This window comes from Crocodylus siamensis, chromosome 9 (assembly GCF_052110815.1).
Source record: "Crocodylus siamensis isolate JL-2025a chromosome 9, ASM5211081v1, whole genome shotgun sequence".
In the NCBI taxonomy this organism is placed as follows: Eukaryota; Metazoa; Chordata; order Crocodylia; family Crocodylidae; genus Crocodylus; species Crocodylus siamensis.
The window spans coordinates 9613022-9638054 of record NC_143403.1 but is presented as its reverse complement, the minus strand read 5'-3'; the positions used below and the strand labels follow the sequence as shown (position 1 = coordinate 9638054).

At 40.5% G+C, this 25033-nt stretch overlaps 1 protein-coding gene across 5 annotated transcripts in view; it reads left to right on the top strand.

Moving 5' to 3' along the window:
• Nucleotides 1–25033, top strand: part of WWOX (WW domain containing oxidoreductase) — a 688154-nt gene that overhangs the window by 169850 nt on the left and 493271 nt on the right. For 4 of the 5 annotated variants that reach the window (XM_090063746.1, XM_090063745.1, XM_090063749.1 and 1 more), the window contains exons 7-8: nt 5742–5927; nt 9501–9765. In XM_090063746.1, coding sequence (XP_089919872.1) covers nt 5742–5927; nt 9501–9765 — 451 coding nt within the window. The remainder of the gene's footprint in view (nt 1–5741; nt 5928–9500; nt 9766–25033) is intronic. The other variant, XM_090063748.1, reaches the window with a different exon arrangement.

Genomic DNA, 25033 nt, shown 5'->3' with positions numbered 1-25033 from the left:
CCCTCTCCCTTTTTGAGGGGAAAGCCTTTTAGCTTGGTGTGAGGAAGCAGGAAAAAAGGAACCTTTTGGGGCCAACAAGCAGTAAACAGGCCAGCTTTTAAGTGAGTTTGCTAGGGAAGGTGACCTTGGAAAAAGGGCAGTAAGAGAGAAGAGGCAGATGAAGACCCAGGGAAATAGGCCCTGGTTCTCGTGGGAGACTTCAGTAACCCTGACATCTGCTGGGAGGGCAATACAGCAGTGCACAGGCAATTCAGAAAGTTTTTGGAGCGTTGGGTACAACTTCCTGGTTGAAGGGCTGGAGTGCCCAACTAGGGGCCATGTTCTTCTTGACCTCCTGCTCACAAACAGAGTTGAATTGGTGGGGAATGTAGTAGTGGATGCAACTTTGGCAGCAGTGGCCACAAGAAGATAGAGTTCAGGATTCTGAGGAAAGGAAGGAAGGAGAGCGGCAGAGTAAGGACCCTGGACTTCAGAAAAGCAGACTTCAGCTTGCTCAGGGAACTCATGGGCAGGATCCCCTGGAAAGCGGGGAGAGAGCGGTCCAGGAGAGCTGGCTGTGCTTTAGAGAATTCTTACTGAGAGCACAGGAACAAGACTAGCAAATATGGCAGAAGACCAACGTGGCTTAGCAGGGAACTCTTCAGTAAACTAAGTCAGGGGATCTCACCCTTTTTATGCTGAGGACTGGCAAACCATGAACCAGAAGTGACTATGGACCACCAAACCACAGACTGGAAAACTGCAGACCAGCAGTGACTGACATACTGTGGGCAGGCAGCCAACCCTTTTTTATACTCGGTATATAAAGTATGGTTGCCAGTCTGCAGTATGCCGGTATGCAGTAAAGTATGGTTGCCGGTCTTCAGGTAGTTGAAGGCTGCTATTAAATCCTCTCTCAGTCTTCTCTAGACTAAATAAGCCCAGTTCCCTCAGTCTTTCCAAACCATGCTGGTCACTTCCAGTTCGCAGTTTGTTGGTCCACAGTTTGCCGGTCCGTGGTCACTTTTGGTCTGGCAGCCAGCCCTCCTGCAAACTGGCAGCCAACCCTTCGCAGCCTTGGGTTGGGGACCCCTGAACTAAATCACGAAAAGGAAGCTTATAAGAAGAGGAAACTTGGACAAATAACTAGGTAAGAATGTAAGAGCATTGCTTGAGTGTGTAGGGATGAAGTCAGGAAGGCCAAAGCGAAATTGGAGTTGCAGGTATCAAGGGTGACAAGAAGGGTTTCTACAAGTATGTTGGTAGCAAGAGGAGAATCTGGGAAAGTGTGGGGCCCTTACAAAATGGAGGAGGCAACCCTGTGACAGAGGATGCATAAAAGGCTGAAGTGCTCAATGCCTTCTTTGCCTCAGTTTTCACAGGCAAGATAAGCTCCTAGACTACTGCACCAGGCAGCACAATTTGGGGAGGAGGTAAGCAGCCAGCAGTAGTGAAAGAACAGGTTAGGGACTATTTAGAAAAGCTGGACGTGCACATGTCCATGGGGCTGGATGGGATGCATCCGAGGATGCTGAGGGAGTTGGCTGATGTGATTGCAGAGCCAGGGATCCATTTCTAAGCACTTGGAGGGGCAGGTGATTAGGAACAGTCAGCATGGATTCACCAAGGCCAATCAACCTGGTTGCCTTCTTTGATGAGATGACTCGCTCTGTGGACACGAGGAGACCAGTGGATGTGGTGTACCATGATTTTAGCAAGGCTTTTGATATGGTCTCCCACAGCATTCCTGCAGGCAAGCTAAGGAACTATGGGCTGGATGAATGGACTGTAAGGTAGATAGAAAACTGGCTGGAGCATCGGGCTCAGAGAGTAGTAATCAATGGCTCAACGTCTAGTTGGCAGTCGGTATCAAGTGGAGTGCCCTAGGGGTTGGTCCTGGGGCTGCTTTTGTTCAATGTCTTAATCAACGACCTGGAAGATGGCATAGGGTGCACCCTCACCAGGTTTGCAGATAACACCAAGCTGGAGGGAGTAGTCAGTACACTGGAGGGTAGGGATAGGATTCAGAGTGACGTAGACCAATTGGAGGATTGGGCCAAAAGAAATGTCATGATGTTCAACAAGGGCAAGTGCAAAATCCTATTCTTAGGACACAACAGTCTCATGTGCCTGTACAGGCTGGGGGCTGACCGGCTGGGCAGCAGCTCTGTGGAGAAGGACCTGGGGGTTATAGTGGACAATAAGCTGAATATGAGCCAACAGTGTGCCCTTGTTGCTAAGGAGGCTAACAGAAGACTGGGCTGCATTGGTAGGTGTGCTGCCACCAGGTCAAGGGAAGTGATTATTCCTCTCTATTCGGCACTGGTGAGGCCACATCTGGAGTGTTGTGTTCAGTTTTGGGGTCTCCAATACAGAAAGGATGTGGCCCAGTTGGAGAGGATCCAGCAGAGGGCAACAACATGGTTTGGTGGCTGGGAGACCTGACTTATGAGGACAGACTGAGGGAACTGGGCTTATTTAGTCTAGAGAAGACTGAGAGAGGATTTAATAGCAGCCTTCAACTACCTGAAGAAGGGTTTGAAAGAGGATGGAGCTAGAGACTGTTCTCAGTGGTGGCAAATGACAGAACAAGGAGCAATGATCTCAAGTTACAGCAAGGGAAATTTAGGTTAGATATCAGAAAAAATGTCCTTACTAGGAGGGGAATAAAGCACTGGAACAGGTTACACAGAGAGGTGGTGGAATCTCCCTCCTTGGAGCTTTTTAAGATCCAGGTAGACAACATCTTGTCTGGGATGATCTAGTTGGGGATGGTCTTGCCTTGAGCAGGGGGTTGGCCTAGATGACCTCCCGGGTCCCTTCCAGCCCTAATTTTCTCTGATTCTGTCAGCCTTTTGCGAGAGATGGCTTCTGAGGTATGGGAAATACTCAGCCTTCTCCAGTCTCATTGTGAATCTGAATGACTGGAGCTCAGGATTGCTCATTAAGAGCTTGTTGATGGAGGGCTTTTGTCTTCTGAATGTTAAATATCAGACCCATTTTCTTGTATGCCTTGGTAAAGATGTCAACGATTGCCTGAAGGTCTGCTTCCAAATGAGCACAGACTACAGCATCATCCGTGTACTGGAGCTCAGTGATGGAGGTCAGGGTGGTCTTGGTTTTAGTTTGGAATTGGCTGAGATGAAACAGCTTACCATCCATTCGGCAGTTTAGTTCCCCTCCAGCTGGAAGCTTGTTGATGGTTAGATGTAGCATCATGGTAAGAAATATCGAGAAGAGTGTTGGAGCGATGAGGCAGCCTTGCTTAACTCCCATCTTGATGTCAAAGGGATTTGTGATAGATCTGTTACTGACAACCATCACTCGCATGTCATCACGGAGCCGGCAAAGAATGGTGATGCATTTTGGTGGGCATCCATACTTCAGAAGTATACTCTATAGTACTTTTCGGTTGATAGAGTTGAAGGCTTTTGTGAGGTCAAAAGCCATGTAGAGGTTTATGAGGTTTATGTTATTCCTGGCATTTATCCCACAGCTGGAGAGCAATGAAGATCATGTCAGTTGTGCCTTTTGATGTCCTAAACTCACCACACTGAGATTCCAAGAACTTGTCATACAATTTCCTATTCAAATCCATTTATGCTGAAAGTTAATGGTGTATAAAAATTATCTTTTATGTCAATGATAGTGCTCTCAGTGTTGTCATTTTTAGCTAATGTCTGTCTCTCGATTCCAACAAAATGCCTGGCAACTTCAGATATGTGTAAAGGAGTCAGCTGCTTGCTTGTTTGATTCTCTGTTGAAAATCTCACACTTCCAGAATGTCTTCTGTAGATGCCCTGTAGTATTGGGATTTGTGTGGCCTGCGTGCTCCTGCCTTGGAACGGTCTAAGAAAGTGATGATCCTTGATTGTGCACCCAGTGTCATATGTCGTAGACAAGGCGGTGTGGCTATAGACATTTTATTCCTAGACAGTGGCATTTAAAAACAGCAAATTTTTGTCTTCCATTTCTTACTGCTTGTTTCATTTGCTCCATTTTAAATTATACTCTTTTGTTGTTTAGGAGTCTGTTAGGTTTATAATAAATTAGGGACACATTGAGATTTTTAAAAAATTGGTTTTGCCATCAAGCTTATCCATTTGTTGGTCATATACCTAACAGGGCTGATACTAGTGTAGAAAATGCATTTTGTAAGTTGCATTTTTGTTCTTAATTGTCCATAATGTCCCTTCGTTTTGTGTGCTGAAATACAGTGAAGGGCACTTGCTTGGTGACTGCTTGGCTTGTGCGACCTTTGCTCTTTGGATATATCGGGACCAAGAATGTAGGGTTAAACTCCTACTGTTACAGGAATTGTCTCTTGCAGACTCAGCCTGTCAAATTTGACCTTTCAAGCTCAAAGACATCCCTGCTGAGATCTGCTATATCAGATTCTAAGTCTGTTAAGCCATCCAAAAACAGAGCTAAATCCATTGGTGCCAAGATTTCTTCAATGACAAAGACAGTCAAGTAAAACCTCAGTTGGGTCAAGTTTTACTTGGTGGGAAGACACCGAGCCCTTTGCCCCCTCACATGCAGAAATGAAAGGAAGCAGGGTAATTGTCCTTGTTCTACCTGTTTGGTTTAAGAAAGTGTGAGATGCATAGCACACCAAGTGCAAAATAAAGGAGCCTTTTTATGGTTAAGACCAAGGATGAACAGGTTTTGTGACTGTTATTGACTCTAGTCTTGACTGTGTGCTTGAAACCAGTGATCTCAATGGATCTGCAGGGAGGTGGAGATGACCTTCTCCCCGTTCCCAGTTTAGAATAGGTGGATTCTGCCTTGACAAGGAGACCCTAGAACTAGGGGCTTTTGTCTGCAAAATCCTTCAAAGTGCCTTCTCCATTTGAGGGGCCAGGTGATATGGTTTAAGGACAGTCTCTGTCTCAAGGGTCTCATGTAAGGCTGTGGTAATTTTCCCACCAGAGGACAGAGTTTCCTAGATTTAATGCTTCACGTGTTATTTAGGTTATTCTTTTTCCATCCTGATCCCCTCCCAACTGATTTTTTTTTTTTTTTAAGCACCATTCATGCAGTGTTGTTCTTATCCCAGTTTCATCCACAGACATGGGTGTTTTGATCTCTTTCAATAACTGTCTATCAAGTTTCCTTGTATTTCCCAGCTGTGATGAATTGATATGTCCAACATTTAAGAAACAAATGGGAATTGGATCTTTTGTGGGTTGAGATTCCTTCCCAGTAAGGAGAAGAAACATTCTGTTATGTCGATGCTAAGGAAAAGGTCTCTTTCCAATACAATGCAATTCTGATTCTGGCACTGTTGCATCCTTTTCCTAATCACTGAATGAACTGGCAACCTTTCCTGACGTATTTGTGCCAGAATTACCTCTGAAGCGCTGAACTTTCCCATACGTGTCCCCCTATTTCTTGGGGTGTTCAGTGACATCTGAAGGAGTGGAGAGGAGCTATGGTGATTACAGGCCAGTCTACATGCCCGCTCAGTCAGACCTGCACATGCGTGCCAGTCACCCATCCAGGGATTACGGATGTTTTGAGCATCAAAAACTTCTGTGCTGATGAGGTTTTCGCCTCAATTGTATGAATCTGGAGATGCAAAGAATTTGGGCTCTAGTTGTTGACAAGCTACTTTTGTTTGTTACTTTTGCCCTTTTTCCTCGTGAGGTGTTGCCCTGATGAGGTGCAGCCTCCAATTCCAAAAATAGAACATTTTATTACACTTACTACATTCAGCTCTTTTTTTTTTTTAATGCCTTCCTATCTTTCTGATTATTCAGGCCCCTTCACATCCTGATTTGCAATGCTGCTGTTTTTGCTCTCCCCTGGTCTTTGACGGAGGATGACTTGGAGTCCACCTTTCAGGTGAATTATTTGGGGAATTTTTACCTCGTCCAGCTCCTTCAAGATGTCCTGTGTCGCTCGTCTCCTGCAAGAGTTGTGATGGTTTCATCAGAATCACACAGGTTGGTTCAAGTCGCACAGTGCGGTTTATTATTTAGCTCCCTTTCTAAAATCGCACGGTCACTAGGGTGGAAATACAAACCTTTTAATACACAGAAGGCCCAGCCTTACAACACTGGCTCGTGCCTGAGAAATCTTACTGAAAGGATTGCTCTTATTTATGAACGCTGGAGGATCTGGCTATAATATACAAGTTTCATAATATTGGGTAGTATTTTTTTGGCCACTCTTTGTATGAATGCAGATTTTTCACTGCACTTCAGGCCACTGATTGATTTTGCTAGGAGATGGAATAATAATTGATTAAATCAGAATGGCGTGACCTTTATTGATTTGTCATTCAACAACTTCAACATCTTACCAAGAAGAATGTGTGGTTATTCTAACAGGAGAAACAATGCAATTAAAGACTGCTAGATGAAATCCAATTGTTTTATAATGAGAAGTTAGGGAATTCAATGCAGACATTAGGTATATAATTGTAGGAAGGGAAGTACTGTAGTTAATACATATTAGAGATCTGGCCATGCCTCTTTTGGTTAAAATTTCAATTAAAATATCAGACAACCCTTTTTCCTATCACCAGTTGGAGTTTAGTTGGCCAAAAGCACGATGCACAATTTTATATTACTCTGGCTATTTCTGCAGCTTATTTTGGAGCTGTGTTAAAAACGGAAAAGAAAGAAAAGGGGGGTTTTGGTTTTTAGTAATTACGCAGAATAAGATGTAGGGCCCAGTGCTTTCTGGCCCCAGTCACCTTTCTGATTTCTGGATGTGCAGAGATTGCAGGATTGGGCCATGAAGGCCAGTGTTAGTAACATTACTGTTGATTTTGATTTCACTTTTCTGGTGCTGCCTACAACAGCTTCAGCAAAGCCAAAAGAAAAAAATGTGCAAATACTTCTTTTTTTTGATTTCTGAAATGTTTTAGTGACCCAGAATGAAGCTTATTTTTTTAATCATGTTTCCATAAAATGTAACCCTTGGGACCTGGTAGAGAGAGACCAGCCAAGGGTCAGGCTGAACCCTTTATCACTTCCAAACACAGGGGCTTATGGTATAAATGACACACTGCAGATAGATTTACTTTTACCATTTTAAATTTATGGTGGCTGAAATGAAAGGAAGCAATAGAAAACGCCAGTAATAATCCTCCCTGGTGTTAAAAGACATGAAACATCTAGTAATTAGGTGGTAACAAAATCTGGACATCCTTATCTTTGCAAATCACACCAGGTTTGTTAAAGCAAGTAGCAGAGTTCTGGTAGGAGTGAGGAAGGCTACTGTGGGGCAGGCAGGATAGCTCTAGAAATAAATCTGCCAACTCCAATCACTTGCCAGATGTGGAGGGCACAATGGGATATGTATAAATGAGCTGTTATTTAATGGGCGATTATGTTGAATTGTCAGCTGCTTGTTTCCCTTTGTAAGTTTGTATCTCAAACAGTATTTTAAATGACATCTTTGTTCCCCCCCCCTTAAGAGCTGTGCATAACTGGAGCTTATATCTTTGCATGTCTTTATCTTTCTTTTGAAAAAACAGATTTTTTTTAAGTGCTCATTGCTAACTCAGTAAGATCCACAGAGGTTTATGGAAGCCCATCAAAAATTGAGTAACAGTGAATGACTGAATATAACAACTAATGCAATCTATTGCTTTTCCGTTTTTAGGAGTTTATTTCTCGTCCCTTAAATCATATTTGAACATTTAAAATGGCCATTTAAATGGCTTTTTTTTCTGGCAGTTCAATAGCAATAAACTTCTGCAGAGAGCTAGTTTAGACAGTAGATCTTATTATGTGGTAGTACTTTTCGACCTACTTGAGAACTCTGAGCCTTAAACCACGTTGTAAAACAGAAGTGTTGGTATCTAATTACTTCCATAAACCTTGGCTGAATCTTTTCACTGGAGTCAAGCCCCCTGTTAGGGGAAAAATAAAGTTCTGTGTTTGTAGAAAATATTATACTCAACTGCTCCAAGGCAACATATTTATTTGCCTCCCTGGTTCTTCCTCTGCATTGGTTAGTTAACTGGATTCAGTGCAAATGAATTTGATTAAAATTAAGTGTATGGGTAATTTAAGTGCACCATATTAAAATGTGAATAGTAAATAGGTTGAATTTCCTCTTGTCTTAATTTCTATGCAATTAACTTGATAGTACATGGAAGCTAGTGAGAGCTGCCAACATGAGTAAGACTGGTTCACTTAAGTAGGGCTGGTATTGGGTTCACAATATGCCGCTGCACACAGCCTGATTTCAGAATTATATTTTTGTTGTAGACAGTGTCTTATGATCTGATTTGGCCACAGTCATTTATGTTTATTCCTGGAGTAGTCTTGAACGAGGCATTTTATTTCTGAGAGCAAGCCAGGTCCTGATTCTTCAAGGCCCTAATCACCCTGAAGACCTTTTAGCTGTGTGTATTGCTATTTTTGCTCCTGACTGAAGTGACTAGTTAATCAAGTTATTGGGGCAGGAGATTCTACAATTTAGGCAACCTGTTTTGCACTACAGTTTTGTTTAGGGTTTTTTTTTTCCTGCTCCCCAGCTTATGCTAAAGGCTCTAAATATTAAAAGAAAGTTTGTTAAATCTTTTTTGGTTTTAGTGGCTTTCCTCTGTATAACGTAGTTTTGTAACAGTGATTTAATTTATTTCTCAGCACTAATGTGTACTGTTAATTTAATAAGCCAAAATTGTAAGGATGCTAAGATGACTATCTAGAAAATTCCTTTTCTTCATGTAAATGCCTTGAGTACATTCACTACTTTGTTATTAAAAAAAGAAAAGAAAGAAAGAAACAAACAGCTGGTGTTTAATGACTCTGTCAGACCCAATTAAAAAACATCAACTAGTTACTTTGATTTGTGTTCAGCCATGCCATGGGTATACTTAAAAACATTATACTCTGCCAGAACTCATTTTGGCTTTGTTTACATTTATCTTTTAAACATATAAGACTATTGATGGCAAGTTACCAAGGTTATAACCCCTTTATATTCATCAATTTTTAATCTAAAAAAGAGTCTAAGAGGCAGCAGGGCTCATCCATAGTTACTTGAACACTTGCATGAAAATACGCAATGCTTGAGTATTTGGTAAAAATAAATGTGGGAGATGGGTGGAGGAAGAAGGCTAAGAATACACATTACACTGTTTTTAAAAACAGAAATCCTTCATTCTGAATTATTTAAATGTAAGTTAATTGTGCTTGTGTGAGTTTTCAAAACAAAACAAACTTAAAAATAACTATCTTTGTTGCCATGTGTAAAACAAAAAAAATGCAGTTCAGAGTTTTTAAATGATCAGAAAAACCTGTGTTTATTTCTACTTTTGTTGTGTTAAATCTATCCTATCATTTCCTTTTTTTCCCTTCATTTTTTGTGTACCTTAAGCAATGTCCGGTACATTTGAAGGAACTGCAAAATAGGGGTTTTTTTTTGTGTAAATCAGGCGCTAAATTTTGCTCCTATCTGGAGCAGCACAACCCGAAGTGAGCTGAGCGGAGTTGCACAGTTTTAAATGAGATCAGAGTTTGGTCCGTAGTGTCTAAGGCCTGTTTACTGTTTTTTAGATTTACAGACATAAAAGACTCCTCAGGAAAACTTGACTTCAGCCTGCTTTCTCCATCTAAGAAAGAGTACTGGGCTATGCTGGCGTACAACCGTTCCAAGCTTTGCAATATACTCTTCTCCAATGAGCTAAACCGACGCCTTTCTCCCCACGGGGTGACATCTAATGCAGTGCATCCTGGAACTATGATGTACTCGTCCCTCCATCGCAACTGGTGGGTGTATACCCTGTTGTTTACCTTGGCTCGGCCTTTCACCAAATCCATGGTAAGCGACTGATCTGCAGCATTTTACACATCCTCAGTTTTCAGATCCTGGGAGTGAAGCTACAAAACCCCCAGATGTACATATTTGCGTTAACCTTTTGCCCCTCATGACTACAACTGTATTTTTAATGACGATCGCACTGTCAGGCCCGCGAGCACTCTAAGAGAGGCTCCTCAAGCCATTTCAGATTAGCCTTGTCTGTCTAATGTAAACACGCTGTGTTGGAATGCAGGGTTTTATTTGCTCTGGTAAAGGGAATTGCATCTGGTAGGGCCTGGGGTTGATGTTGTGATTTGGCTTATGTTTAAAGCATTTAACAAGTTGTTTTGAAATTTTTAATTGTTTTTGCTCAATCATTTTTCATCTAAATAGAGAGGTAGGTAAATGCCTTGGTTAGAGAGCCATGCTAATGGGATTATTGATGACTGAGGAAGATGCTTTCAAGATGCTTCTGCAGGTTTATAACTTTTTGCTCTCTTTCCATTATTTGTAAGTCCAAAGATAATTACTTCCTTAGGTGGGTTTTTTTTTAACTTAGTCTCTTCTGGGTTTTTGTTTATGAGCTTTTGAGGGATTTCAAGCGGTCATTTTTAAATAGCTAAGCATGAAAACAAAATGCCGATTCTTAAAAACGTTTCAAATGCTGCTTTTTTGCTTTGGGAGAAAAACCAAACAAGCTTGAATTTCAAATGGGAAGCATTGCTCAGTGAAGGGAAGCTGCATGGATGTGTTGGAAGGGTCTTGTTGATGGCACATTTATAAATGCCTGACAACTGTGTTCTACAAATGGCAGTGCAACATGAATTCATCTGTCTGACGCTCTAGATGCTCAAAACCATAATATTTTATAGCTCTTTCAGGAGCAGCCTGCCTCAAACATCATCAGATCATAATTTAAAAGGACAGGTGTGCCATTTGCAAACAACAGTATTCAAATAGGATAATAAGTGGTGAGAAATCTAGTTGTAGCCCTGCCAGGATTATGAGTTAGCCAACAGGACCCCATGGCTTCAGTGGATTCTAAATGAGGCATTAAAATGTGTTGCCCTACTGCCCAGTTTCTTATCTTGTGCCATTTCCAGAAAGCAATGTTTTCTTTCCACCAAACACCAGATTGGGCCCATTATGCAAAGAAGATTGACCTAGTCCTTTCGTAACTACTACTAGCATCCTTCATTATCTAAGACTTTGCACTACTGACAAGCAGAGGGGTGTTACCCCTATCGTCTTCTAACCCCTGACCTGATTTATTTATAAACTGTCCACATTGGTTTGCTGGACTCGGGATGACTTTTACTTTGCTGAGAACTGGTTGCCTTTTAACCTTATTGACTGTTTCTCATCACCTATGCACTGAGAGAGACTGACATTCCCAAAGGAAAAATGTGCCTCTCCATTTTCTGCAACTACGCATCAGGGTTGTGGAGAAAGGGAATCCAGACCTATGCAGAGCCAATCCTACTTTGGCGGTTGGTTCAGTCCATCTCACCATGGACTTGGTGACTGATGCCAGAGGTAGTGGGGTTACACAAGTCATTGTCACTTTGAGCCAGCGATCTGGACAAAATGAATTGTTTTCATTTGAGAAGGAGCAGGGAAGGAATTGATGGGAGTGGAGTATCCATCTCCGAGTAGCTCACTCAATAACGAGACCCCCAGTAGCTAGTCAGATTAATGTCTGAAGTGTGCAGTTAGCTACAGGAAAAGGGCCTGATATATATTCACTTAAACTAGTTTCACACTGGTGTATTAAAAAAAAAAAAAGACTTAATTTTAATTTACATCAATACAAGAAAGTGGCTCAGGCCTCGGGTGTTCAAAAGTCTGAAAGTGGCCCAGAGGCCAAAGCTCTAGTCTTATCCAACAAAAGAGACAGATTTTCAGTGATGCCTTATTCCAACCTCCATCTATGAGAGAGAAGTTGTGCATGCTCTTGCTGTCATAGTTTGATGCATTAGCAATGATCCGGGCAGTCTGAATAATCTTAACACCTCTGTAGGTTGCAGAATTCATATGTACAAAAGACACATGTGCCAGTTGGGTCAGTACGCGAACTGTTGAGGTGGTTGAGCTTTGGTGCGTGACCTGAGCAGCTCTTGAGGCATGCTTCAGTTATGCTTGTGGTGGTCAGTACAATAAATGTGTGCCCTATGAAGGCCAGAGTTTGTAGGATAGACTATGAGCTTCTCTTTGGGTAGGATAAAATGTTCTCCTTATCTGAACTGATTGGAATGTGGTAGGTTTGTCAGTGAGTAATGCTATTTTTGAAGTAAAAATGATACAGTTTGTGGTACCTAATTTAAATATCTCAGCTTTGCTTACTTGGATGCAAATGAGACTTTTGTATCTGTTTAGTTTTATAGTTCAGATAAGCTCACCTTCCTCTATTTGAATGCGTTAATTAGGGATTTTTTATAAATTTTTCTTTTGCTGTATTCAGTAGCCTTCTGTGATGGTGCTTATTTGTTTCTGGTGTTTGTGCAAAAAGGATCAGCGATTCTCAAAGCAACGGGAATTACTGTACTCAGTTCTTTATGAGGGTTGGCTTGGAGTGAGTGTAGACAATTAAGGTGATATGATGACGAGCATTGGTGAATGTATAGTATATAATGTGACAAATACTGCCCTTATCCTCCCAAGTGCCTCTACCACATAAGTAAGTTGGGCTAAAAGCTGAGAGAACTTGCTAGAAACTGGCATCCCTTCTCGAGCATGTAGGTCACCTGTACCCTATCCTCCATATTTTCCTAGTAAATTGCTTTAGGGGTTAGATGAGTTTACAGTTAGGATACCAAATTTCTTTCTTAGAGTTTAGTTGGCACAGGTGTGAATTGTATGATTGTTAGAAAACCGTACCCTACCTAACACACAGAGCCCCTGGTTAATGATTAGGGCCTTTCCATCCTAATACGCTGCACGTCGTTAATATTCAAGTTTTTGCTTTTTGTTTCGCAAGACAGACGGTGTCATAGGGAAGCACTGAGAATATGGTGGATGATATATTGTAGGCTTCATTATTGCAACTTTTTGGTCAGTTATGAAGCTTCTGATTCAGAAGAGAATCAGAAGATTCATTCTTGCTCTCTCTCTCTCTCTCTCTAATATTTTACATCTTGTGTATCCAGAATAATATACGTCCTCCAAATTGCTAAATCAGTTACTGCTTATTACTGAGAGTATTAATTTTTGTCACATTTGTTTTTTTGCAGTAATTATATCCTAATGGAATTTATTAAATTATGATCCCTTTAAATTACAGTTATTAGAAATTACATTTGCGTCTTAGCAAGTTGATTATTTAGTTTCACTTCCAAAGAGTGGGTGAGGTTATATGCTCTGGTTTTGAAAAAATCCTAGTAGCTCAGTTCATAAACGTTGAATAGCTCCAGTCTGAATGAGAGGACGTAGTGCTGTCTTCAGAGATGCATGTTGCTGCCTACAGAGAATTTCCATTTCTGGGAGAGGTCATGCAGCCTCTGGCATGTGGCACTTAGAAGTCTGTGCATGACAGAATCACTGCTAGGAAATGCTGCCTGTAGCCCTCTAGTTCTAGCTGATTCCCTGAAGCATTGAGGAGCACTGTTCTAAAATCACCCCTTTTTTTAAATTTGCCAGCACTTGCTGTGACTACGGTGACTTCAGTTTACAATAATTAGGATACTTGTCAGGGAACCAGGCTATTTGAAGTACATGTTCGAGGAATGGTGTTGCGGACAGTTAGTTTTACAGTTTGGACACTCTTATTCTTAAGTAACTTTCTTGGGCTGAACTTCTCTTAGACAAGCTAGGCTTTTAGATATGTATTTTTAATTGTTGCTTTAAATGGATTACCACGTTAAAAGAAATGCAACTCCATCCCATCCATGTCTTAAGGTTTCTCACAGTATAGTAATGTCTGACGCATCAGTGCTGAACATAGCCACTCCTTCTAGTCAATGACATGAAAGTTTCAGGTCTGCTGCTGCTGCAACTTATTTGTATGGTGACTCTAGTAGACATTATACTACTTAGATAAGTGGAAACTGAACTGAATGTTCTGCCTTCCTCAAACTCCTACATGTTTTGAAAAAAAGAAGCCAACATATGGAGTTATAAGACACTTCAAATGTGTTATATATGGTAGGTAGCACTAGCAGTAAGTTTCATAGTTAGTAGGGTTGGAAGGGACCTGAGCAGATCATCAAGTCCCATTTAGTACTTCCATTATTGTAACAATCAGAAGCTGTAATTAGGACCAGGTCTTTATAGTTTTATATAAATGTCAAGTAAAATAGCAAAAAGTAGTATTGGCAGTGAAGAGCTTACGTTCTGCTTGAAGGCAAACTGCATCAGGTAGGTATTAAGGACAAATGGGAAGACTGGGAGAAGGACTCAGAGGCATCAGTACGTCAGAACTTGTACAGGCCCAGCTGGCTCGATAAAAGCCGGTAAGAAGGAAAAGAAATATGCATGGTATAACTGTATAGTCTCTCGTGCTTTTAATGTTAATGTGCATTCAAAATTCCTGACTTGTTGGTAGATTCATATACAATTAAAATTGAATAAATGTATCAAAAGATTTTATTTCTGATACAAAACAGATTTACTAGCACCTCTACCATATGATCTTGTCAGCGTACAGTGGCATATAAAATTAGAAGCGGAGTGCTATTATCACACACTTGCGATAGTCTTACATAGAACCAAATATTTTTGTTGGCAGGTAAGAGCAGAAAGAATATCATGTGTTAGAGTAGCAAGAGCTTAACAGATGTTACAGTGAACTAAATTTTCAAATCCTTTTACATTAAAAAATGGCTAGAGTTTGTAGAAGTTCTGAGACTATTGGGTTACGTTTCCTGTTGCAGCGCAAAGCCAGCCATTGTACTATAGTTTTAACAGATGTGCTACTCCCTTCTTAATGGATGGGAGTAAAATGTTGTTTCTGTTGCAGAGTTATAAATTATACCTTGCAAAGCACGAGATGTCACTCTCAACCTCAGCTAACCATAATTCTGCCCTTGAATAACCTGCTGTACAAAGACTTATAGTTTAAAATTTCTAAAGGGGCAGATAAATGTATATCTGCTTTTTGTTGTAGAATATGAAGATTTTACAAGTGGCATTTCTTGCTCGAAACGTGTTCTAGAGAAATGGGAGGGAGTACCTTTTTAAGACCATAGGCCTCATTTGCTGAATGTCAGTATTAAACCATCGTTTAGGAACTGGCGACTTCGTTTTATTTCTGATAGCTGTATACATTATTAGAAAATATGTGAGAAGAAAATATTAAAATCTGCGTCCATAGTGCTCGGCTGCCATAACTCTCTCTGGGCTAAAATTGACTGTGGTCAAGATTCATATGATGATTTGAGTTGCTTTCTGAAGCCCTCTTCCGATGCAGTCTTAGTGTTCTTAGGCTTTGTTTTGTCCTCCAACATTTCTGCCTGCTTTTGACAGAAGTTAACATGAACCTTAAAGTACTTTTAAAAAAAACAGAGAGACTGGGATAACCCCAGTAATTGGAGCCAGTGTTCTCTCTTTAAGTAAACAGATTTTGAAGTCCAAAGATCTGTGTGGGCTGCTGCTGAGTTCATGTTGGCTTTCATAATTTACGGCACTATTGAAGCCAAATTCTACCCTCAGCTATGCACCTAGAACTTCAAGACTAATCGGTGGGAGGGGTGTTTGTCCACGCGTGCGTGTGTGTTTCAGGTGTACATATGTTCCATATGCAGCCGTCTTATTATTAAGATAAATGCAAAAAATGTAAACGCAAGCCAGAACTCAACATTTAATTATAGTCTACATCTTATCTGCTCTAGAGTACTTGCTATATCCTCTGTTCCAGAAAGATGATGACCGTGTAGCCCTACTAAGCACGCAGGGCTTAGGCCGTAAGGAGTGAAGAAAGAGATTTGAAGGTCTGTTCTGGTGTTTAATAAGAAGTAAAGGGAGATCAGAAATCAGTTGTCATTCCACAAGCATGGAGGCATAATTTCTCTCTCTCTCTATAGTTCTGGCTGTGATCTGGTAAGGAACCAGAATAAAATAAGCTGAGACAAATCCATGTTTACTTGGTATTTTAATCATGCTTTAGTGGAACTTGCCTAAAATTGGGGTTTGCTTCTTGTTGACTGTAATGGGAAAGAAGTTGTTTGATCACCTGCTTTTTCTGATTACTTGTTGGATGGACACATGAAGATGCTGTTTGTGAAGTAGTTGGAAACATCCACAGCCAAGAAGTTAAAACTTCAGATAAATAATACTTAATGTACATGCAGTCTGCTAAGGGTAGAGCAGTATTTCTTTACACGTAGTTTGAGAGGTAATTTTCTGCTTTCCTATTAACAAAAAAGTAGCCACAGTAAATGGGGAGAAAATACATTTTTCTCCCCATCACTCTCTTCACTCTTCTTCATGAGAGCAGAGAGCTACGAGATGGGCAGAAGCAGTAGTTACACTGCACGGAAGTGCAAGGGTAGATTTTAAATAATCCCTCCTGAGTGTCATGCGCTACTTCAGAGGTAACTCTTCACTGAATAAAGTGTGTAGCATTTATGTAGCAAAGTATGTAATGTTTGTGGGCAATGTGGGCATTGACTCCTCCGCTATTCTTGCTTATGGAAGAGAGCATGGCATCCATAGAAGCTACTGCAATGCAGAAATTTCAGTAGCTGTTGTGAGGTGGCTCTGCTACATTTTATGACCTTGGGGAGAAAGGAAAGAGCTTCCTCCCCCCCTTCCCTCCCTCATCAGATCCTGGTGCAACTCTAAAATGCCTACCCCTACTGCTTGGGGTTTTTGGACAGTGTTTGGCTCTTAATGATTTATAATGTAAGTAATTGCATTCTAGCTAGAAACTGAATAGAATATTTTCAATTTTCCAGCCTGGAAGTCTCCTTGGATTAGAAAGTTATATATAATTTGTGAAATGTTTGCATGCAATTCAGTAACTTTTCATAAAAAGGTTTGAATTTCCCACAAATGCACACAACATGTGCAACTTCACAGGCTGCTTTGTGCAATCCAAAAAGCCTGCTTGCTTACTCACAGTTGTTAATTAACACAAAGGAGCTGAACCTCCTGTTTTAGAAACTGCAGAAAGTCAGGGTATATTAAGTTGTTTTTTATTTCTCTTGATTCAGGTTTTAGATCATCCAGAAATAAAGCTCCTGACTAGGAGGGGAAAACAAAAGATTCTGTGGGCTTTAGATGTATTGCAAATGAAATAATGAGCATTTAACAAAGGTTTGAAAAGTAATTTTGTATTTACGCTTCCTCTGTTATGATTGCACTGTAATTTCTCTTGTTTGAAATTCCCAGGCTCCACAGCTAGAGATAGACATTCAAAAAGCCTGAGCCTGAATTGATTAAATCTGACCGGTTAGTCTAATCTGCCTAGATTGAATCAGTTTGCAACTGAACAGACATTCCCTCTAGACTGAGAAAATGCAGGCACAACCCTGCAGTGGCTCAGGTTAGAAGCTGAGGGGCACCAGAGCAGCCCTCTCTTCCCTTCTAGATTGCTGAGCTTGGGGGGAAAGGGGTATAGCCAGGCCCTGGCAGGATGCTCTGATTAAACTCGGTTTTAAACCGTCACCCTGCCTGCACCATCCCAGGCTTTTCCCTGTTCTCTGCTCAAGGGGCAGGTGCCTTGCTAGACCCCAGTCTTGGCCTAGCACTCTGAGGCAAAGGGAGGAGGGGTGCAGTGCATGCATCTGTTGAGGATCCTGAGCTTTTCAATCTCCCTCTCCCTGCTTCTTCATACTGTCTGCAGCAAACCTGACAGACTACGGGGTCAGCACGGGGCTGATAACACAGTGATTAGCAGCCCATCAACAAAACAAAAGCCTCTCTCATTAATTCAAGCTCTTGTTAAATAGCTTTTTCCAAGGAAGTAAGGAAGGAAGGGACATTACTAGCTGACCTGTTGATTAGTTCCAGAAAGCCCTAAGTGGACGCTGTTCTGTCTGCCTGTCTCAGTGAAATTGGACACACACACACACACCCCCACCCACCCACCCTCCCTCCCTCTCAGTATTAGCTAGCATATCATGTGCCTGGGGGCTGTGCTGTAGGAGATGGGAGGGAGGAAGGATCCCTGCTTGAGCAGCAAGGGAAGCCAGGCAGACACTGCTGTGCCTGCAGTTTCTGCCGGAGCTCTGGCTAGGGAGCAGAGGGATGGGGCCAACCCTGTTCTCTGGAGCAGACAGCACAGCCCTGGTCTACAAAGCATCTGGGATGCTGGGGGACTCTGGTTTAATTTAAACCAGGAAGAGTTCTGAGACAGACGTTGCATAAACCGTTTTGAGCCAATCAGTTCAGTCTGATACTGCATTCAACCAGATTTATTGTAAACCAGTTTCAGCCTTTTTGAAACTGGTTTATGTGCATAGAACTTATGTTCTGTTACAGGTTTAACCAATTTCTGATCACTTAAACTGTAATGTCTGTCCGTAGCCCACGTCTTGTCTCTATTTGTTTATCTTATTTTTTTTCTCTATAATACTTACGTTGTTCTTTTCAGTTACATGCAGACATTACACTTAGATCGACTTAACTAGTTAGTTTGATTTCAATGCTAATCTGTACATATGTTCAGGGACATTAGATCAGGTAAAAAATGACTGGGCCAATCTAAATTATTTCATCTGAGGAGGTACACCAAGTTAGATAGAGCATGGTTTAGCCCTATCTACCAAACATCTGTACACATTTAGTGTGGCCCCAGGGCTGAGAGGGGCCAGCTGCTCACTCCAGCCCTGGGACTGTGCTTTTCCTACCCCTTCCACCCCTGCTACCAACTGGGCTCTTTTTAGCCTCCCAACCCTCATTTACTTACTTACGTGAAGTAGATGAAATTCATGTCAGTCTGAATTTACAAATGGGATTGAGGTACATGGATTTTTGTCAAGGTCACACGGCAAGCTTGGACCCAGATCTTCTGAGTTTCAGGCTTATGTTCATTCTTTGTCTTCAGTAACAAGACAATAGCTTTGGCATTTTTAGGGACTGGGTATGTGTAATCCAAAATACAGATCTATTTACCATACCCAGAAAAATTATGATCCATATCTTTTCACATTTTCAAAATTCAGACTTGAATTTTGGTTAGTAACAAGGGGCTCTGTACCTTTCTGTAAAATAAACTTTTGAAAACTGTCAAATGTTAATTTGAATTTTAGCTTTTCTGACAGTTATGGCTTTTTTTTGCTGTACATTTAGCTAATATTTTCAATGCAGTCAAACATAAAAGTATATGAGGCAATTCACTTTAACCAGACATTTTTACCTACTGAAATTACTATGCCGTGAATGACATTAAATATGAAAAACAAATCTTATGTAGGCTGAGATGTAAAACAGCTTATGTGGTTTCCAGTTACAATTGCCTGCCGTTTGCCAAATTGTAGAAGACACGATAACATCTTAATAATGGTGGATTACAAAGTAACAGCTGTAGTAAGTTACTGCATTTCGATGGTGTGCTTTTGCTTCCCCTGTTCCTTCCCTTCCCCCCACTCTCCCCTCCCCCCAGTTTAATTTATTTAATTTAGAGTCCAAGATCTGGAGAGCATTTTTATTTTTGGCTATGGATTTTATCATGGAGAGCTTCTATTAATTCCCTGAGCGAGGAGACCTTACACATGAACTCAGAATTCTCCTCCATGTCTCTTGACTCAGACACTTAGAGCATTAGGGTAAGAATGTCTCCCACCACAGGCTTGACCCTTGGAAAAAAAAGTTAGCATTTGGCCTTTGGCCCCCCATTTTGACAGCGTATTTGCTACCTGGTGGTACTTAGACCTCCACAGAGCCCTTTGGAGCATTGGACTGCTGCTCTAATAGGGTAAAGTTCAGCAAAAATAAGATCTTTGGACAGAGGTCACTTCATATGTGCTTGCCTTTGCAAGGGCAGATGCCTCCCCCCATTCCCCGCCCCCCATCTAAAAATGCACTGTGAAGTTGCATAATAAAACACTGTTATCCCACATCAATTAGTGAAGTATGGCTTACAGAGCTGTATAAATTCTATCAGTTTTACAACACGGCTCATCTTGCATTGCCTTTTCTTCAAGATGCTATTTAAGAATGGACAGATGGACAGAAACCCCACACTTCCATTGGCTGTGTTTACAATAGATTAGGTAACAAATTCCTTTTTAAAAAAAGCTTAGTTTTCATTTTATAGAGCTATAATTTAAAGAATATTTTCTAAATGGACGGTGTTTTATGTAGCGACATTAATATTTCCCCTAGACCTCCTTGGATGTCAGAGATACTTTACCAGCGCTTGCTCTCTGTGTCCCCCCCCCCCCCCCGTCCCCCCCCCCACCTTTTTTTACCATCTTTGTAGAGATGCCATACCACTTTAAACATTTCACCAATCAGTTTCATATGATGGGTTCTCTTTAATCATTTACATTTTGAGAAAGTTAAATATTCCTTGAGAAGCCAAAGTCATCTAACAGAATGTATAGTGTTTGTGCAGCTGGATATCTTATTTATTTGAAGTTCTCAGAGAAATCTCTTCTGACTTTACAAAAAAGGATGGAAGGGTAAACAGAAAGAGTGTCCAAGTAATCTGAGCTAGAAAGTCCGTTCTTTTAGAGCAAAGTCATAAAAGGTATATTTGCAGGGTCCAAAAAAAATACCATATATCAAATGGAGGGAACTGCTTGATGTTTTCTTAGTATTCATGCTATTTTAAATATATATGTATATGTGTATGAAATAAAAATGTTCCTGGGTTTTTAATATATATTAATATTGCTGGATAGGTGAATGCAATAACAGTCTATTTTCCCTGCAAGAATGATTCATCTGTTTGTTTTTTGCATGTGACATGTCATTCATCATCACATTGGCTTTCTCTCGACATGATAATCACATAACTAAATTAACATTCCTGAAAACTTTTTTTTTGTAAGAAAGTTATTAAAAGAATGTAAACCATATACATTGGCCTTTGGAAGTCTTCCAGTCAAGATGGTAGTATTGCTCTCTTTTATCAGCATTTCAAATCATCTTTTCCGGAGTTAAGCAATTGCTGGCATCTTTCTTCTTGGTTAAAAAGGAAAAATGAGGGGGTGGGGCAGGAGCTCGGATTGTAGTGTTTTTTCCTGTTCTGAATTCCAGCATTTCTTGCAAGTATGGATTTTTTAAGTTATTTTTAAAAAACTTTTCTCTTCTAAAGACAAGAATTTTCTGATGTGACATTCATTTGCCACTCTGGAGACTTAGCTGGATTTCCACATGTAGGGGGATAAGACTGTGACTGAAAAGACCATACTTAGGACATTTGATTAGTTTTTCCATTGGCTTCTCAGTAATTTTGTAATTCAGTAACCTGCCTTGCTGAGCTTTCCATCCATCATCCCACAAAGTTTGCTGACTTGAGTCCTAGGGAGCTTGGCCAACTCTAGCCCTGAGACCTTTTGGCTCTTGCATTCCAAATTCCTCTTCCTCTTTCTTTTTACTTTTCCTGTGCCTGTCTTCCAGCTACATACATGTGTGCAGTTAATGAAGCTTGAGGCATCTTAGCTTTCATGTTGACTTTGCCACTAGCATCTGTGAAAGATGACATGTATCCCCCACTTCTGTTTCTTCCCTTTCTGCTTCCTTTCTAACTCTCAGATCCTTCGTTATTTAGATGCCCCACTTTCTGACTCCTAGGATGATTTTCCATGGCAGAAAGTTATTGCAGTGTATTTAGCTCTAGTCTACAATGTAAGAATATACTTTTTGACAACTTTTACAATGCTCTAGAAGTGTATGACATTGAAATACACTTTAAGACATTAGTATGGTTTAGACTGTTTTTCAGGATTAAAGGAGAGGTATTTAGCAAAAAGGTACTTTTCTTTCAAAGCAATTTTGTCAACTAGAATATACATATAGTTCTTTATTTTCGAAGGGTGTTCTGTGGTCTGATCTCAGAGGATTTACTTACATAGCTAAGTGGCTGAACATACTCAATCTTCTATTCAATTCAGGAGGAAAAGTGAATAAATAATTCTGAATTGATCAAGCTCAGCAGCTCAATATAAAAATGTAAAACAATCTAATGCATTATTTTATTCAGATTATTGTGAAAATAATAAGTGTAATCAGAGGCACTGTGGATTTTCTTATCTGCTGAAGTTTGTTGAGATTTACATGAGTCAAGTAATTTGGATTTATTAATCTTTTTATTTTGCTGTTTTCAGGAATTTTTTAGGAAAGAAGCATCAATCTTTCTTTGGCAAGTAGGATGACAATAAATATAAACAGCATAATTTAATTCCATCCGTTATTTTAGTGACACCATATTTTTGCAGTTATTTAATATCATTATTGATATAGCAGAATCTTCTGTGCATACCAAAAAAATCTATAAACAGTATTTGAGGAATGATATTAATTGCAAAAGCATCACATTGAAATGAGATAAATATAGCAATGCTGCATGATACATCTTAGTTAAAAGTAAAGTCATTTTTAATGTACATAAAGAATTCTTTATCTTGAAAACCAGAATCTACTTATCTTGGATGGGCAGGGTTCATTTAACAGGTTGTGGGCCGTCATCTCTCAGCGATGCTATCTATAAGAGCTGATACTTCCAAAAATGGAGTTCTCCTAAATGTACTGCTTTCAGGGGCTGGACTTTCATCTTCAACGTGTTTAAAATGGATATTGCTATCAGTTTAGAAGTATGGTAGGTAGGCAAAAGTTGACTTTTTGTGTGCTGCAAACACTCTTGTTCCTGTATCTATCAATTGCCCCAAATCCATCAAACCAGTTTGGTTCATCACCAGTCACATGGTAATATTTGCTAATTCTAAATCTTTTGTCAGCCTCAGATTCCTTCACAGCTACAAGGAAATGAAGGTCATTCTGTATGTCATTGAGAATGTAATTTTCTCTGTTTATGCATAAGGCCTCTATTTTGCACTATATCTCCACACAATCTGGTGGAGGCTCCTCCCAGGATACTAGGAATTGATGTTTATGCTGTACTTCATTGGAAAATGGTATGTTTACAACAGGGTTTCAGCTTTTTTTTCATTATCTCTTGGATGTCACTTCAAACAGTCAACCTTGAAGCAACTTCTTAAACTATCTGAAAATTGCATTGTAAGTTATTGGAAAGCTAATTTTCTCCATCTGCACAGTAATGGTTGTTTTCATGCATGTGACCTCAACATCATTAACATATTTAGACACTTAAGACCAAATATTCTTAGTTTAACTTCTCATACATGTTCAGATACCTGGGTGGTTAACCATGTAAAGATTTCCCACTCAGATGCAACATTTATCAGAGTGTAATGTAATATACTGTGGGTGTGTTTACACATGCCATTAGGGGGCAGCAAAAACTACAGAGCTTATTTCTCTGCAGTTTATTGCTCCTGGGAAGCTCCCGGGTGCTTGTCTGTATGTGCATGGAGCTGGGTCGCAGCACGTGGAACAAGTCCTGTCTGGCAGGGGGTCCAGAGGTCAGCCTGCCAGCCTGGGGCTGCTCCAGCCAGGCTCGATGTGTTGCAGAGGGGCTGGCTGGGGCATGAAGCTGCTTTGGTACGGAGCCAGCTGGCAAACAACCCCTGAACCTAAATATCCTCATGCCCCAGCCTGCCAGTCAGCATCTACAGGTGTGCTGCTGCGTACTTGTATTTACAAGTACTATTCTGCTGCAGAGTTTATTAGTTTTGTGAGCCCTAATAGGGGCACATGTGTAGACACCAAGATGTTTACTATGCAGTTAATTAGCCAACTGTGCTGTGAACATCTTCTGTAGACGTGCCCAGTGAGCACAGAGAGAGACCTGAGATAGTATAGTTGTTGTCCAAAAGCTTGTCTGAGATTTCTTTCATCTATGTAATTGCTCCAGTAAAGGGTATCACCCCCAAAATCCTTGCCCCTCAGATTTCCTGGACCGCTACATCACTGTTTTCTTCAAGTGACCCATATGATGTCATTGCCTTTACAAGCTGCATGCATTGCAAAGCAGCAGGGTAGATGTGCCAGTTTTGAGCTCTGTTTGACTGCCTCTCATTTGTTGCTCGTGTAAGTATAGCCTCTGTTTGCGTTAGTGAAAGAAGCTTGTGCTTTGAGTAAGCATTTGCAAATTCACATTTTGCTATCCAAATTAGAGTATATGTAGCAGAAAATATGAACAAATCCGAAAAATTCCACCTGCAATAGCATTTTTTTCTTTTTGTGAATAATTTCCATTTTGCTGTTTTGCTTCTCAGGATTTTTTTTTTTTTTTTGGCCGTTACGTGAAACTTACCACTAGTCCATTTCAAGTATGGCATAATTTAAAGGACCTTAAAGTGGGATCATAAGTAGTCTTCAGCTAAAGGCTATCCCCTGACCCTTAAGTAGTCAACCTAGATTGCCAGTTGTCATGGATAATAGGTTATTGATTTTCTGGGGGTGTTCTGTGTCACAAAAGAGGTTCAGTTTTAGTTCAAACTGAGACGTGAAAAACAAAAAAGGAGATTAAATTAGCTGTTACCTAGTTTTTTAAAATCACAGTACCTTGGGTATTACCATTACCTGTTCTGGGGACAGAGATGTCCAGTGCCCATTCTTTGCTTACTCTCTGGAGGGGTTCATCTGAAGTAAAAGAGGCCCCTCAGCTAACTCATATGATTGCTGGGTAGTTCCCCCAACTGAAAGTCTGTGATCTCAATTTCAATTTCCTTGATAATAGATTACGATTAGCATAAAATTCTGTGACCCCTGCCTATTCAGGATCATGCAGAACAAGAAAGAGTTAGGTAACAATAATTATACTTGGTTAAGTGCCTTGATAGCTCCATAAACAATAACTGTTTAAAATGCCATGTGCTGTGTGATCCTTGGTCAACTGGTTATGCTAGTTTTCTGATACCGGGCAAGTTGTCTTGTTTTAGCTCCCTGACTGTAAAATGCAAATATTGCCTATTTCCACAAATGAGGGGATAGTCCTTAGTTGCTGATAAAGTGTTCAGATGCTATGGTGCCCAGGGCCATTCAAGTCCTAAGCTAGGTGCCGATTGATACCTGGGATATGTTTAGCCACTGCTCCTGCTGAAATATTTATTTCAAATTTTGTACTCCACTGCTTTGTTTAGGGAGAGTTCCCTTTTATTCTTCCAAGGGATGTATTTTCAAACCAGCCTGAATAAGCTGTTAACTGCCCATGTGTCAGTGCCAAATGTCAAGGCTGAACAGATGAAAGCCTGTTCTTTATTTTTCTTTTGTTGTCAGACACTATTGGTTTGTCATTTCCACTGAGTTCTATTTATTGCAG